General features: G+C 38.1%; 2 protein-coding genes across 3 annotated transcripts; one reads left to right on the forward strand and one right to left on the reverse strand.

The window, feature by feature from the left end:
- The first annotated feature begins 234 nt into the window (after positions 1 to 234).
- Positions 235 to 11,148, forward strand: rbbp4 (retinoblastoma binding protein 4). The gene is made up of 12 exons (XM_056250087.1): positions 235 to 392; positions 1,048 to 1,195; positions 6,835 to 6,980; positions 7,097 to 7,270; positions 7,828 to 7,943; positions 9,100 to 9,260; positions 9,402 to 9,528; positions 9,633 to 9,710; positions 9,802 to 9,878; positions 9,990 to 10,047; positions 10,171 to 10,281; positions 10,509 to 11,148. The coding sequence occupies exons 1-12, from the start codon at positions 377 to 379 to the stop codon at positions 10,569 to 10,571; spliced, it is 1,275 nt and encodes a 424-aa protein (XP_056106062.1). The 5' UTR covers positions 235 to 376; the 3' UTR covers positions 10,572 to 11,148.
- Positions 11,149 to 12,972: 1,824 nt separating this feature from the next.
- sync (syncoilin, intermediate filament protein) lies at positions 12,973 to 17,096 on the reverse strand. Of its 2 annotated transcripts, none has more exons than XM_056250088.1 (5): positions 16,863 to 17,096; positions 15,012 to 15,777; positions 13,740 to 14,192; positions 13,542 to 13,670; positions 12,973 to 13,138 (listed from the first exon to the last, which is right to left on the reverse strand). In XM_056250088.1, exons 2-5 carry the CDS (start codon positions 15,762 to 15,764, stop codon positions 13,085 to 13,087), a joined length of 1,389 nt encoding a protein of 462 aa, XP_056106063.1. In that variant the 5' UTR covers positions 15,765 to 15,777; positions 16,863 to 17,096; the 3' UTR covers positions 12,973 to 13,084. The 2 variants fall into 2 exon arrangements, with proteins under 2 accessions (XP_056106063.1, XP_056106064.1); XM_056250089.1 differs by having other exon boundaries at positions 13,740 to 14,159; positions 16,863 to 17,095.
- Between the last annotated feature and the right edge of the window lie 309 nt (positions 17,097 to 17,405).

Consider the following 17,405-nt stretch of genomic DNA (forward strand, 5'->3'; position numbering starts at 1 on the left):
ATACTGTAAAAAAAAAAAATTATAGTAAACACTATTGTATTTTTTGTATTATCAATTTTGCTCATTTGTTTGCTCAAGTCTCAATACTGTTACATTATACAAATACTGTAAAAAAAAAAAAAAATCATATTCATTTTGTCGCGTGGTATCAACAGAGGGCAGTATAATAGTTGTAGTGTGCAATCAGCCTCCTCTGCAGAAGAAGCCGCTCTTCTTCTCTCCGCTCATTGGTGGCGCGTGCTCTGCTGTGTCTGTCCGAGTTGGCGCGAACGTGCACGCCGGCGCGAGACAAAGAGCATCCTGCACTCCAGAGGAAACTACACCGGTATCTTGTTATCGGTTCAGTTTACAAGTGATAGCTGTCTGTCGAGTCGTTATGGCTGATAAAGAAGGTTAGTATGGTTTCGTGCATCCGATGGACTCTCTTTTAGCGGCGACCGGTTAAATGAAGCCGGTAGCGGCAGCTGAGGTGTTTGTTGGTGTGTTTTCTGGGCAGGCCGAATCCCGCCATAACGACACAGTCTTTGCTACATCAATACAGTTTTCACTCTAGAGCTTATGAGCACACATGAACTGTTATTCGGTATAAATCCATTCTTTCGTGATGGGAACAACATGTTGGAAAGTAATTAAAGAGCTTAATAGTTTAGGTGAAATAGCGCCGAATTAGCTTCGGCTAGTTTGTTTAGTTTTTAAGTTGAAGTATGTACATCAATGTTATGCGTCGCTTTTTTTCTTGAAGCTTTCAGTGTTGTTTTGAGGGTTTTCTTTTTTCTCTCTCTCTTCTATCTGATTCTTAATGCAAAATGTTGGGCTATGCTATTAATTTAAGTCGTTTTCCATAGAGTTTGTCTATAAAATTAGACAATATTAATTGCATCTTCGAATTGTGATGCTAATAGATTATACGTAAAGTAACTTGTCGCATAGCAGTGTTGGGGTAGAAATTTAGAAAATATAAACGACTTAATGACCTTACATATTCACGCCGCATTGAAGGCGTTTTGACAGATCTCATCTTGTTTTCCCGCCCCTTTTTTGTTACAGCTGCATTTGATGACGCGGTGGAGGAGAGGGTGATAAATGAAGAATATAAAATATGGAAGAAAAACACTCCGTTTCTTTACGATCTGGTTATGACTCACGCTCTGGAGTGGCCCAGTCTTACTGCTCAATGGTTGCCAGATGTCACCAGGTAAGTTAACACATTCACAACTACTGTCATCAGCTTTAAAAAAGAGCTAAAACTAGGCAATATTTTGATAAGCGATTAATCTGTCGATTATTTCTTGATTAATCGGATGGAGAGAAAAATAGTAATTAATAAAAATTCACACATTTTTTTTTACATTCTGTCCAATGTTGTCCTGCAAACAATGTGAAATGAATACAAATAAAGTGAATGTATCTGTGCAATTAAACCCTGAAATACTGATTCCTACCATTTTAAAGTAAAAATCACTAATTTAAAATAATAACAAAAGTACAGACTAAATTCACTGGTATGAGGTTGGAGGAAAAGATTCACTCATCTGAACATTACATTTATTACTACATTTCAATAGCCCTTTACACTTACTGCTCTCAGAAAATACAATTACTTGTGTGACATGTAGATTTTTAAACTCATATTTATTTTCTAACAAGAATAACTGTGCATTCACAGAAGCTTAACGTAGACCCTCTTTGTCAGGGCAAGCCTTTATGCAAAATAGAAATACTCGCTTGGCTTTCTAACATTTACAGATAAGGATACAACAATAAAAACAAAATTATGCACTGTGGAAAATGTCTCAAGCGTTTGAAATAGTGATCGACCGATATATCGGCCAGCCGATATATCGGGCCGATATTTGCGGTTTTTACGTGTATCGGAATCGGCCGATACGCGGCTGCTGCGTTCGGCGATAGTTTTTTCCCGGCATTATTTATAGACAGGCGTCCACAGGCAGCTCTGTGCTGCTGGAGACGCTGCAGTTCACGTGCAGACCCTGCACTGTCCCTCCCCCACTAGCAGAGTGCAACCTGCGCTTCAAGATAACGGTAACTTTTAAACTTTCAAAGCATCTTTTAACTGTTTGACTGCTGAAATATTGTCAAACACTTTGAAAATGGAAACACGTTGCTCTATAACTGTTATGTGGTTGCAACTATATAGCTAAGCAAGTTTGTGGGTCCAAATGGAAAACGCGAATGACTCGTCTATAAAACTGCTTGCTTGCCATTGTATTTAGGGAGCTGCAAATAGCTGTAGGCTATCCGTTCAGTATGCATTAGGGCTGTCAATGAATATTCTAAATACGAATATATATTCGAATAGTTTAAAAAACTGAATTTTGAAGGTGAAAATTAATATTCGAATGTGGAAAAACACGCCCGCGGTAGCAGACTAACGTTACCACAGCACAGCTCGCTCGGAGCGCTCAGTGTCGGTTCTATGTACTGTGAAACTTCAATTAATGTATTTGTTTCAATCACTGAATGAAGCCTGCTATATACCTTAAATTGCTTGCACAAAACTCTTGATCAGCACTCAACATTTGTTTGTTGTTGTTCATTTAAACCGGTATGCGCGGAGAGCGTGAGGGTGAGTGCGAGAGAGAGAGAGAGAGAGAGAGTGCGCCTGCGAGTCCGGGCGAGCCAGAGTGAGCTCTGCGGTCTTGGCCATTAGTTGATTTACTCTTTTTTTTTTTTTTAGTAATAGTAATACGTTGTCAAATATGTTTAAACTCAAATAAGCTACTTAATACTAGGGATGGGCATTTTTCAAAAATAATGCATTCGAATATTCGGGCTCATAGAAATCGAATATTCGTTTAGCCTATTTAAATGACATTTAACGAAAAAGACGTTATTTTTTAAGTACATTTTTCAAAAAGTTTTTGTCACCATTTCTTAACAAGCTTACGATTAGGCAATAAACAACAAGCTTACAATAAATGTTACAGTTTTCTTTTAGTTGAAAACATTAAACAGTTGGCCTATGTGTAAACAAAATATAAATAACAAAAGGATTTAAGCTCAAGCAGCGCGAGCGGGAAAAAAACGCCTAATAAAGCAGAGTAGCAGACTGCGCCAGATATCGAACAGAACGTACACACACTCGAGTCAGCATGATTATCGTGTATATTGTTTCACGTTTATGTTGAGAAAAACAATAATGTCCACATGCAGGGGCGCCGCCAGCAATTTATGCTCGAGTGAGAAAACGCGCTGCACTGACAGACGATTCAGAGACACAACCAGTTTCTAACAGCACTTTGCGTTTTCTGTTCTTAAACCTGTCTCTCTCAATGAAACTTAAGGGAAGTATATGTCTAAAAAAATAATTTTACTATTAGATTAGTATCATCTCTCGGATCACGCGCGCTACAGCTGCGCTTACCTGCAGTCGTAGTGATGGACAGCTGTCTTTCCTCAGTCGCCTGCTGTTTGGATTTCATGTGATTTCTCATTGTGTTGATGATATTATAACTCAGATTAATTCATTCATTTGATCAAAAGTAATTCCCTTCTGTAAGATCATTTAGTAACATAATTTTCAACTAGTAGTCTAATTCCAAACTTCGCGAGGCAGACGACGACAATATGTGATCAAATACAAACAACTTGTTAAACACGCGCCACCCAGAGGATTTAGTTATAACTGCGAGTTAGTGCTTGGGATTTATCAGGGATTCACTGCATTTACGGCCGGCAAAGCATTTAGGCTACGGCTTCATAAATTCGATAAAATTCGAATAGTATTTTATTTTTCGAATAATAATTACAGATCGAATATTCGTGCACATCCCTACTTAATACTAGTAGTTACAGGGTACCCGCGGGTCTTAAAAGCCTTGAAAAAGTCTTGAATTTGATCATCTCAAATTAAGGCCTTAAAAGCCTTGAATTTTGTATACCAAGTCTTGGATTTCGTTACAAAGGTCTTATTTATGTGTTTGCCTTTGCTAGGATTAAGTTCATACCGTAACTAAATTAACTGTTACTAATGTAGGCTAATTCAAAATGTATGCAACGTTGAGTCAGAGACAATTTTGGTTGAGTGCACCTCGCGCTCCACGTCATAGCAGAAAAAGCGATCGCGTGCGCATCCGTTACTATGGTTACTAGGCAAGTGAGGTACAGAACAAGATAGTACCTAGCCTAGTTTAATCCGCTGTGGCCACAAATGACAGAATTTAAACCCCAAATACGAGCTTTTCTGTTAAAAGAACATATTTTCTACCCGGTCTTTTCAATAGTATCTGGCAACCATGCGCACGCTCTCTCTCTACACTGCTGAAGCGCGGATTATCTGAAAACACAGACAAGCTGGTTGGCAACAGTTGGCATTCAGCGATCTTTATTTAAAATGTTGCACTTGAATTAAAGTGTCATCCAGTCGGTCTGTGTTCTGTCACGAGCCGCTTGCCCTGTTTGTGTGACTAAATCTGCGATCAAAATGCAGGCTGATATCCACCAGTGTTCATACGAGCAAGAATGCAATGTTTCCCGAATATCCACACGATTTCAAATGTGACATTGATTTTATACAACAGTAAAAAAGAAAAGAAAAAAGGGTAACATTAAGTGATGTACTACATTTAAAACAGCATTGTTAGGCTTATTGCTCTGTTTTGCAACGAAATATGTGGCTTTGAACGAATCGTGAGATCCAATTAATGAATGACTCAAAGACTCACTCATAAAGATAGGGAGTTACCGCCACCTACTGGCGATTTTAATGTTTTTTAACATTGCAAATTTAATGAACATTGTTTTATTTAAAGCATTATTTCTGTCTTTTTTTAAGGTATTACAAAGGTAAAAAAAAGGGATAATTAGAACTGCACAAGTGCTACTGCTAAAGTCGTGCAATGTCAATAATTTCTCATAAGCCTAATTGAATTGGCCTAGAGAGAATAATTATTATGACATTTTCTGTCTAAAGACTACATATAAAATAACTACCAAAAGTAAAGTAACTGCAGTTTGACTAAAAGTGGACAAAAAATGCAAAGACTTTTCGTCAACTACAACTATAAAAAACTGGATGACTCAAATGTGATTAAGACCAATAAACATTTTCATCTTAAGACTAAATAAAAAATGGCTGCCAAAATTACACTGGCCTACATACACGTGCGCGCTACAATGCTGTTGCGTATGTATTAAATGAATTAAATAAAACATTTTACTTAAATTATCAGTCAAGTAGCCTCCTTGTACATAATTATTTTCTAGGGTTTAAAATGTATGCAGATTTGACATTTTCCCCTCATACTTCTGTCGGAATGGGTACGAAGTTGGCATTGAATTTCATTTGAAATGGTATTAAAAAGGTCTTAAAAAGCCTTGAATTTAAGTTGGAGGATCCTGGGGGTACCCTGAGTTATGTGTCTTTGTATTAATTTGTCCTGTTATTGACGTAATGCGCGTCATTGACCAAATGCACGACGATATGTTCAAATATGTTTTTTAGAGGGAATATACAAACGCCATTTGAGCAATTTTGACAGCCCTAGTATGCGTACGGTAGCTGTTACGAACACTGGTCATAGGATTAAGTAATACCAACGTTGTTCCGTGCTTTTTGTGGGAGATTTATTCAGCGACCACCTGGCTGAGGTTTGGACGCGTGTGGTGTGTGTCTCCCTCGCCATCTCAGTGATATTAGAGACTAGACATGCTCATTTTATTTTATGTAGAAAATTTTAAACCATGGCAGTAAATAGTTCGTTACTTTTAAAATGAAGTACAGTGTGCACTGTGCACTTTATTATCCTGGTTGCTACTGTGTGCAATAGTGTAATTATTTTATTTATGCTTAAATATTTATTTTCAGCAGTGAACTTTTTTTTGTTCTACCTCATGTTTTTAATATTTGTTAAATATTGTTTATCTACTTGTTCTTGTTCTACCTCACATCTTTTTACTATTTGTTAAATATTGATTTTTTTACCTTAAATAAATGTTACTTTTATTAAATTGAGACCTGTAACATTTGTTAACATCATGTCATTTTTATGATGTAAATTGAGGGAGCAAAATGTATCGGCTCAAGAAAATCGGCAGCCCGTATCGGTCATCGGCTAAGGCTTATGGGGAAAAAATCGGTATCGGTATTGGCACTAAAAAATCCATATCGGTCGATCCCTAGTTTGAAACTGCACACGCATCTGTCAAAGCAAGCCGCATTAAAGTCGGCATGAAATTAAAATTGACCCTATTTGCCTCCAGTGATGACGTCAGTTTGACTGCTTTGGTAGAACGTCCACTCCAACTGTCAGCCTGATGCGATCTTTGACAGCGAGTTGAATGGAATGCCTGCTTTTCTAAGCCACACCCTCTATTTTTCTATTTCAATATTCCGTTTCACTTGGAAAATACGTCACAATACTCAAGTTGGTCGCAACTTCCGGTTCACACCTATTTTAAACTTTGCTTTTGTTTGAAGTGTTTAATGACACAGTCTCATGTTTAGGACAACTTGGGTCAAGCACTTCCTGCAGCAGCTTACTCTGCATCCTCTTTGGTTTTCCACATGCGTTTTGTCCATAATGTATTCATGGCTGGGCAATTACATGACTGGCAGATGTTTTCTGTGTGCTTATTAATCAATGAAACTCGTCGATCTTCATTATCGATTTTGAATGGTTGTCGGAGCCCTACTTTGAAGTATTGTCAATTGGTTGATTAGGTGGGGCTCCAAATGATCTTTTTAATGTTTAGGTGGTTTTCTTTTCTTTTGCTTTAAGAATAGCAGATAATGAATATTGTGTGGGTAGAGATTATGTATACATTTTTCTAAAAGTCATTGTAAATAACATTTATACTTGTCATGTTTCACAGACCTGAAGGGAAGGATTTTAGTGTCCACCGCCTGGTTCTCGGCACACATACCTCTGATGAGCAGAATCACTTGGTTATTGCCAGCGTCCAGCTGCCCAATGATGATGCCCAGTTTGATGCCTCACATTATGACAGTGAAAAAGGAGGTGAGTGGCTTATCATATATGAAGATGTGTAGATCATAAACTGTTGTATTTGAATCCATAATCTCCACTTATGTACTTATGACAAGTTATCACATTTTTGTTCTGTTTGTTTATAGAATTTGGTGGTTTTGGCTCGGTGAGTGGCAAGATAGAGATTGAAATCAAGATTAATCACGAGGGAGAGGTTAACAGGGCTCGCTACATGCCACAGAACCCCTGCATCATTGCCACCAAGACTCCCACTAGTGATGTGCTGGTCTTTGACTACACCAAACACCCCTCCAAACCTGGTATGAGCTAGAAACATTTTGTTCATATTTTAACTTAGAAAAACACAATGGCCAAAGACGTCCATCTGAATGTATTGAGAGGCAATGCTTTAAAGACGCCATGCAAAATACTAACTGTTTAACAGCTAAACTATGGCAAAGCACTAAAAATACCTAAACTAAGATAAGAATAAATTCTTAATTTTATAACTTAAATTCATGACTTAAAAAAAAAAACTTCCCTTTTTTTAGGGAAAACATGATAATGGGAGACTTAACTCTTACTTCTAATCTCCAAGCTTCTTATCGAGTCTGTTGTGGCGTCAGATGTCAATATAAGGAGAAGTTGTTTTCATGGTGAAACCTCCAAACGTTTGCTATCTCTGTAGAGCCCTGAATGTGCTCTTTACAGGACATCCAGAATAAAATTGTGACATGCATGGTGTCAGAGAAATACACTAAAATATAATGTCCACTACAGTGGACAAAAGTCTATTCCTGGGTCCCAGGAGATGTATATTCTTTTTTTTTTTTTTTTTTTTTTTTATCTAAATTTGTATTCTCCTGTGCCCCTGAAGACCCCTCTGGAGAGTGCACTCCTGACCTGCGTCTGAGGGGCCATCAGAAAGAAGGTTATGGTCTGTCCTGGAATCCCAACCTGAGTGGCTGTCTGCTAAGTGCATCTGATGACCACGTAAGACATTTGTACTCACTAGGGGTGGGGATCTCTAGGCACCTCACGATTTGATTACGATTCAGAGGGCTGCAATGATAAAACGATTATCGATGCATTTTTTTTTTTCTACACAGATTTTCTTTTTTCTCACTGTGTGACTACTTGTTACTTTTAAAGCAAAGTATTTGTAATGATCCATAATGAATTTACTTTCAATTTATTTTATTAATTAAACAAATGGAAGTGATTTGGAAATGTTGCGATAGAGTTTGTATTTTCCGAGTTGGGTGGAAGCTTTTAAGCTTGTCATGGTTTCCACGTCAGCGCTGTTTAATCTGACGTGTGGTTATAACAGAATAATGCAGTGAATTCAAACGCTTTCTCACTGGATCGCCCAGCGCTGTGTAATAAAAATGTCACGTGATTGAGATCGGCCCACAAGTAAACCTGTTCTGAGCTCGCGCTGCGCTAAACGTTCAGCTCAGCTCAAACGAATAGGGTTTCGTTTCACTTTCGTTTTGTTTGATGTTTCTCATATGTAACACAAGTTGCAGCTCTTATCAATTGGACAACATGGTGGTCGCACCAGTCTGACCTCTTGTCGCCTATTTGGTCGCAGTCTGGAGCCCTACTTGCATAAAGTGTGGCTCTTGTCCAGGTCCTTTTTCCCTTCAACTTCATAGAAGCCAACGTTACGCTAGATTTTAATGCAGAGGGTGCCGGTCAGATTTCTCGCTCAACCATCATGCGTCTCTGTTATGTACACAGCTGCACACCACAGACTGTCCAGGCGCCTTTTGCGTTCCGTCAATATTACGTTATCAATTAACATTTAGAAAATCAATGTTCGACATTTGTGATTCAATTCAGAATAATCCACATCCTTGTGATGCATCTAAGAATCGATTTTTCCCACCACCTCTAACTCTCACTATCATTGACTTAATTATATGATGACTTAAGCTGTATATTTGCAAACTGTTGGGGGTTCAGGTATTACTCTATGCTTTTATGTACCCTAGATTTAGCCGATGCTAAATTAAATTGGAAAAAATCAATCTCTAAATAAATGTTTTAGGTCATAAGGGTTTGACTGACAAGAAAGGTTGGTAACCTGATGTAGAGGATCTTGCTTTTTGTGCATGCTCCTATGAGTTCTTCTGTTTCTCTGCAGACCATCTGTCTGTGGGACATCAGCACAGTGCCAAAGGAGGGGAAAATAGTGGATGCCAAGACCATTTTCACTGGTCACACTGCTGTAGTGGAGGACGTGTCCTGGCACCTGCTGCACGAGTCTCTCTTTGGGTCTGTTGCAGATGACCAGAAGCTTATGATGTAAGTACTTTTTGTCTTCCTGTTTGTTACTGTACTCTTAATGTCTTGTAGCACAAAATGTAATTTTAAAAGGATATTTAACTGTTCAGTCTGTGGTTATTGAATGTGAGGAGTATTTTAAACTATTTCCTCTTCCTTTAGTTGGGACACACGGTCCAATAACACGTCCAAACCCAGTCATGCGGTAGATGCCCACACTGCAGAGGTCAACTGTTTGTCCTTCAACCCATACAGCGAATTCATTCTGGCCACTGGTTCTGCTGACAAAGTGAGAGCTACATTCAGCATTTGGTTGTCTTGCACTTGTGAATACTCTTTAAATGCGCATCGCTATTTAGACTTCCACGTTTTGATTTTATTTGTCCCTCACAGACTGTTGCATTGTGGGATCTGCGAAACCTCAAGCTGAAACTTCACTCATTTGAGTCGCACAAAGATGAAATCTTCCAGGTATCATCTCCCTTTTTGTCTTCATTGCAGATAGAATTGTTAAATGTAAAAACTGAGTATGACTTCATGAATTCTTGAAATGTTTCCACAGGTTCAGTGGTCACCTCATAATGAGACCATCCTGGCCTCCAGTGGAACAGACAGGAGACTCAATGTTTGGGATCTCAGGTAGGTTGTCTCACTTTCCGTTTACTCACGACTACCACTAAATGTGAACTATTTTATCATACGGGTCTTTTCACACTGCTAATAAGAATTCCTTGGTGGGGTTTTGTACAGTAAAATCGGAGAGGAACAGTCGCCAGAAGATGCAGAGGATGGACCTCCGGAGCTGCTGGTGAGTAGTAATGCGGTTACGTTTTTATTTTAAATGTGTATATATATATTTTGATTAGTTGTCATTTTACTGCTCTATGAGGTCATGTTATTCACATATTATTGATAACTTTTTTTTATTCAGTTTATCCATGGAGGCCATACAGCCAAGATCTCTGACTTCTCCTGGAATCCAAATGAACCGTGGGTGATTTGCTCAGTGTCTGAGGACAACATCATGCAAGTCTGGCAGATGGTGAGGCATTTAAGCCTATTTCTTTCAACTTTGAGTTTAGCATCAGCACCTCTGCAATAAATAAACCGTTCAGTCATGATGTAGCCTGTTTTTTTGTTTCTCTCTGACAAAGTATATGCCACCCCTTAATATATTATGGAAAGAGTTACTTGTGTAATTGTTAGCACAACCTTTGTAGTTGTGTTTGTAGTTCAGTTATTTATGTGTATTTCTTTTGATTTATTTAGGCGGAGAACATCTACAATGACGAGGACCCAGAGGGGGCAGCAGACACTGAGGTTCAGGGATAAAACAGCTCTTTACATCACCCCACTCTCAGCATAAGACAAAACTCTTCTAAAAACTGTCTATACACGTGAAGAACTCTCCCCTAAGTAATGGAAAAGGAAGAATTGACACTTTCCCCACCAGGCATTTTCTACTATGTTAATAGAGTATTTTTCTAAGAAAAATGTCAGTTGATCATTGGTCAATATCAGAATGTGAGACAAATGACCCATCTCACCCACCAGTGTCTCGTGGATTTCCTTGCAGTTTAAGTGTACTTAAAGTATTACTTAATCTCCGAAAAGTGTATACAGGTGTGTAGTAAATTGTGGCCAGAGTGCAGTGGTACAATGTTGATGCTCTTTAGATTATTTTTTAACTTGTCCGACAAATTCTTTTTCCATTTAAGCATCCGTTCAATTACATGGCTAGGTGTATTGATAACTTAAGCTCTTGTGTACTCTTTTTACTTTGAGCTTCATGTATCGGTCAAGTGGTGTTTAATGTCTTTAATATTGTGACTTTTCAGTGTCTTTCTCCTGTATGTCCATACCTTTGTACAGAACATTATGAATAAACTGTTTTTGTTGATACAATTTATTTTAAATGTTGGTGTATAGCTTTTGCAAGATTTACGGTTTTAAATACTGAATGTCTTTTAGATAAATCTCATGAAGTCACAAAATTAGAAAAATTTCACTTGCACTAAAACTTATTTTGACCGACCCACGTGTCTTAGACGATCAAAAAGTTGACTGCCTGCCATTGGCGTGAGTTAAGGCGGGCTGCCTGTTTGTGTGTGGGCTTCTCTGCTTTGTTTTCGCGCTTCACTGCAGCCGCGCGTGCACAGGTACTGACGGGAATGGTGCGTTTTTTGAGGTAAGACCTATTTTTTACAGTCTATGGGTAAGACCCTTTTACCTCAGTCAATTATTGGCTTTAAACAAAAGGATATTAAAAACAATAATGGCTAACACTTTATTTTGATGGTCCCATTTGAACATTCTGTTGACCATTAGTAACAATGCAACTACATGTCAACTAACCATTAGTAGACCGTCTGCTTAATATCTGCTAACTCTTAATATCTGTGACTAAGTAACTTTGCAACTACGTGTCAACTAACCATTATTAGTAGACCGTCTGCTTAAATATCTGCGAACTCTTAATATCTGTGACTAAGTAACTTTGCAACTACGTGTCAACTAACCCTACCAGTCTATCAATGCTAACATTCTAATGAGAGTTAGTTGAAATGTAGGTGAAACGTTAACTTAGTCAACAGAATGTGTTAAAGGGCCCATTCAAATAATGTATTAAGTCATTGTATTTAACGGCCAGTGACCTTCAGATAAAATCAGGTAATATTTCCCAGTATTTTTTTTATTTTATTTTTTTTGGCTTGCACAGGGATGTAAAAAAAGAAAACGGAATTGTCCTCGTTGGAAGAGTACTGTCATTTTTTTACTTATTTAAAAGTCAGTGAATAAAAACAATAGTAAAGCATTGGCAAGGCAACATTTATATGTATTTAAGTATGTAAAGTGCTAGTTGCTTGACATTTGAATGAGATTACTTGTCACATCAAATGAAGTGAGTGTCATCAGCAATAGTTATAATTGAAATAAAATATTAAAGTTATTCAAGTTTGAAATAAGTTGGAAATCAGCAGAGATGGCTGCATTTGAGCTGGATAGGTATAAACAATAATCTATCTTGCCTGATCATTTGTAATTGGATCACTTGAGGCATGAACAGTGCCATATTTACATTGAAGTGAAAACACCAAAAAATACTTTTCTTGGAGGAATTTGTTTCACACATAAAAGCCAACAAAATGACTGAACTAAAGCCAGTGTTCCTCAACAAAATACCTTTTTATTTTTTTGTCATTATCTAGATTTTTAATAATCAAAATGTCTTGAACTAGGTTCTTCTTCAATCTTATTTAAAAAACAAAACAAAAAAAACATGCCCCCTGTCACTATGATAGTTTGTATCCTGGTAGTCGATCCGCGATAGGTACAAGTCATATAAACATAATGTCTAATTCGTTTATCTCAGATCTTATTAACAAGACACCTTAAATCAACAAAGCACTTAATTAATCTTCTCATAGTCCCTTATCTAAACGTTCTCACCATCATGCTGTTGGTATGTTTATAGAGCTTTCTTACGGTGCCCAAATAAGTCCTTGTTTTGCTCACTTCACTTACTTATAAGAGAAAGCACTTAATTCACAGGCACCACTGGATATAAAAGCCTTATTCCCTCTTATAAACAATAAAAAACACTGTTTTAAGTACATTCATGTCAGATAAAGATCTGGATATCTGACGTGCTTGGTCCTGGTGTTCAGAGAACTTTAAACTAAAAATGGTTTGCAGAGAACATTGACTTAAGTCTTCAGTAAATTGTGGTTATTGTTTTGGTGATTGTTTATGAGAATACAGGTTATTTGGATTAAACTATGAAACCAATATATCAAAAGCATTTAACATAACTAATGAGATAATTAATAGCAAACATGAGTTCATTAGGTTTTTTCCACCACCACACTGTTCTCTTGCTTGTGAGGACCCTCTACACGCTCTCTGTAAAACAATAAAGGATATATAAAATATAGATACAAAAATATATATAGATATGCCATCTAACACCATGTCCAAACCAGATGCAATGCAACCAGTTTCCAGATATAAGTAAAAGTCTTTTGTCTGTTCACATTGAAAGTGGAAATGCATTATGATTACAGCCAGCCAGATTTTTTATATATGTAGAGTATGCTTTTGGATAAATAATATATCTTTGTGGGCGGGGCTATCCAGCAAAGTGCAAGAGAGCGAGAAAACTAGAATCTGGTTAGGACAAATCACATTAAGATGGGAGAGATAGTTTTTGTCACTTGATTAGGTGCATTGTGTAATATTAATTTCCCCTTAAATTACTTTGCAGTGTGCAATGAGAAACTGTCCTTTAAAAAGTGCTTGTACTTGCCTGTAGAAGAACAGCTCTCTGGCCATGCTTTTCTTCAGCATCTCCAATTCTTCACTCTTCTTTATCTGGATCTTGAGCTGAGTTTTCAGTTCTCTGATGTTCTCCTCTAAGATGTCCACCGTCTCCTGAATGAAGAACATTGAACCGTCAGTACTATGCAATCTAAAAATGTAAAATCAATGAAAATTACACACCCGATATTGTTCCACATTTTCCCTCCTCTGTATCTCCATTAGTCGGATCCTCTCCTCCAGACAAGTTCTCTGGAGTCTCAGCGCCTGCTCTTCTTGTCTCAGTGGTCCTAACTGGGCTCTCATCTCCAGGCACTGCTCTTTAGCCTTACCGAGAGCATCCATGGTGACCTCCCGTCTCTTTAACAGGGACTCTAACCGGGGTTCGTAAAACTCCTCCAGAGCTTTTATCCCACCATGCAGGTACTGCTGTAGGTCACAAGAGGCCCGTCGTCCTTGAGTCACATAAGAGCGGGTCTTCCTCTTGCTGGATTCTTGAGTGAGGTTCTGCTGCTTCTGCATTTCCTGCAGGTGGCTTTGGTGATCTGAATGAATCTTGGTGATCTCCTCAGTCATCTTAACAGCAAGGGACTTCAGCTCCTCCTGATTTTGTGAATGCAGGATGGAATACCTTAACTTGAATGTATTGCATAGATTTTTTAAAAATAAATACAAAATAATATTTATCAAGGCCATAACTATAGTCTTTAACATATTGGGGGGACTAAAGTTTTTTTTGTTTTGTTTACTTGCGTGAAGTTTTTTAGCTGGAAATACCATTATTCAAAAATCGCTATAAAGCCAAACAATCTCTGTTACCGTAAATTGTATGTTTATCTCTGTAAAGCTGCTTTGAAACAATCTCCATTGTTAAAAGCGCTATATAAATGAAGATGACTTGACTTGACTTGTGTGGGGGGTGGGGGTACATTTTAACTTTAAATTAAAGTATTAAATTGAATTTAAGGGAATTAAGAAAAAGATATAAGAATGGTTAAAGTTCAGGGTCTATTACAGTTATGAAGTATTCTAAGTTTTAAAATTTAACATTTAAATTTTATTTTAAAATATGCACATATTCAATCTTATTCATGTCTACTCTAATGTAATGTTGGTGGACAACAATGAATGTCCTTATTGGGGGGAGAACCTCAATGTTTATGATGCTTATGACCTCAATGTTTATGATGCTTATGGCCCTGATATATATATATATATATATATATATATATATATATGGCCTGACTGGGAAGGCCCCCCAAAAAAACTCACCTTACTTTACAACTAACACCTGGCTACAGTGCCTAGTGTCCTTTTGCTACAAAGTTGTAAACTACATTTGTAAGTCCTCTTTGCAGTTGATGTAAAAATCATGGTTAAGTTGAATAAAATAATCTACATCTTTTCTGGAGCAGTTTGAATGCATTCGCACCAGTCTGGTTTAATGAACACTACCTGAGCTTGGTTGAGCTGCTCCACCTCTTTCTGTTGTAATTCAAGCTCTACTTGTCTCTGTGTACAGTCTCGAGCCGCTATGAACAGGCGTTTCTTAGTCATTTGCGTCTCCTCCCGCAGGCTCTGTCTCTCCAGTCTGACTTTGGACAGGAGGCCTTGTTCCTCCCCCAGAGCTTCCCTTACAGTCTGCAGCTCTTGGGCCATGGGCTCCTCTAGCTCCAGAAGCTCCTGAACCAACTCATCCCTTCTGCGCTCCAACTGGCCCACCTCCTCAATACAGCTCTCAAATGCTGCTCTGAGCTTTTGTAATTCCATGGTGGCAGACAACTCAGGCCTTGCCTCGACAGGAACCCCTGCAGCATCATTTTCGACCTCCAACACAGTTTGCTCTTTCTCTGGAAGGCACGTCTCTTTAAACTTGATTGTTTTTGCGAATCCATTCTTGTCCATTTTGTTCTCTGTTTCTGAAAATATCTCCAGTGGTGCAGATGTGGTTGGATGTGCTGCATCAAAAACATCTAGCTGTGCCAACATCTGTTGCATAAGTCCATTAAACTCAGCTTGCAAAGCTTTTCTGCATTTTTGTGAATAAGGCATGGACTCTTCAGGAAGAGTTAGAGCAGCCTGGATCTCTTCCAAGCAATCTTCAAAGTAGTCTTCATCTTCCTCTTCAATAAATAAGGGATCAAATGTTCTTTCTGTCTCCGATAGAGGTCCATAAGCTTGCTCAAAGTTCATTTCTTGATCCTCCATTTTATATGTTGACCTATGTAAATATATTAGGTGAAAATTCTTGTGGTTAGCCATTAAGTTCATTTATGATTTTAAGTGTATGTACAATGTACTTTGTGAACTGTGAGTCCCGAGGGATGCTAAGGATGGTGAGAGGAAATCTGAAGCTAATGCGTCATTGTGGGACAGCTGCATAAACTTGTCGAACAGCTGACTGATCATGAACACACTTATAGAGAGCGTTCGTCTGAAATGCTTAGATTAACATCTGCGAGTGGACCTTTGATCAGTTGAAAAGAACATGTACACATTGGTACATAAATGCCTTTGCATCTGGCGGACATGTAATAAGCAGGAAGTTAATCAAATGTAAACATACGCATCTTTGCTGTCAATCAACAAAAAGAGGAATCCATTTTTTTATTTTTTTTATTAACTTTGCCCGGACTCCGCACTGTACATTTTTTTTGTACTTTTCATAGTTGTAAAGAATACAAAGTGTGTTTTTTCTATTTCAGTCTTTCTACTTCAAAATGTAATGTTTCATTTAATATGCTACTACTTTGTAATTAAGTGTGAAATTTACTAGTAATTTCTTGGAGTTTCTACACCAATTTCTTTTCAGTGTATGATTTTAGTGTCTAGAAATGCCCATTCACCATCTTCTAGCTAGACAGGGCTGGTATTTCTTATGCCAGTCTCAGTGGGACACAGAGAGCAGCTGCTGCAGACACTGGCAGCAGGAACAGACAGAGCACATTCCACCAGTGCCAATGATCTCAAAAACTCCCCATCTCGAACAACTGCTCATTCCTTTAACGTGTTTACTTAAACATGTTACATATTAGCATTTTACATGTTGTTTTCAGGAGACTAATAACTGTAATCAAGGCAAAGTAGATAGCATTTGTCTTCAATTCATACTTTTCCTCCAGCTTTCCAGACTCTTGAAACTATCGCCAATAATAACAATGTGTGAAAGAAAAACCACGAAAGCACTGTGCAGTGAGTAGGTAGTGATATGGCAAGTCTAAAGATAGCTAGAGCTATGATACTATGCCAATGTAAACATCAAAAAACTTTGAGAAAACTGTTATATATATAAATTCATCAACTCACCTCAACTTGACTCAGATAACAAGGATCCAGGACAATAACCATGAAGTGAACCCCAACTGAAGAGCTGGTAGCCAACTGAACATGAAAAAAGGGCAGCGGTAGTCTGGCCTCTCTCTGACCGAGTTTAAACATATGCCACAGGTCTCCCAGGCAACATTTAATCTGTTTATATGTATTAATAAACAGAAGGGGGACGAAACATGAGCACATACAGCACCAACTCCAGCTAATCAAGAATCATGAGGTCCTCTGGGGGGTGACCTGCTTACTGGAACCAATAGGACAGCAAAGAGACAATTGTATGCAAATAAATAGGATCAGTATCCAATGGGTGGCAAGTGTAGGGTCCGCACATGGACATGACACAGCAAAAGAGTTCAAAAGGGGTGGGCGCATTGGGCGCACTAGAGTGACATGCCGCAGTCACCAATATGAACCACGGGGAGGTGCTTGTGAAAAGTTGTCATCACTTTTGTAGTTTCCTAATGGCACTGACCTACATTTAGGAATTACCTGAAAGCTGGGTTCTCATCAAGCATAGAC

The sequence above is a fragment of the Rhinichthys klamathensis genome, unplaced genomic scaffold (assembly GCF_029890125.1).
Source record: "Rhinichthys klamathensis goyatoka isolate OS25496 unplaced genomic scaffold, OSU_Roscu_1.1 h1tg000067l_1, whole genome shotgun sequence".
NCBI lineage: Eukaryota > Metazoa > Chordata > Actinopteri > Cypriniformes > Leuciscidae > Rhinichthys > Rhinichthys klamathensis.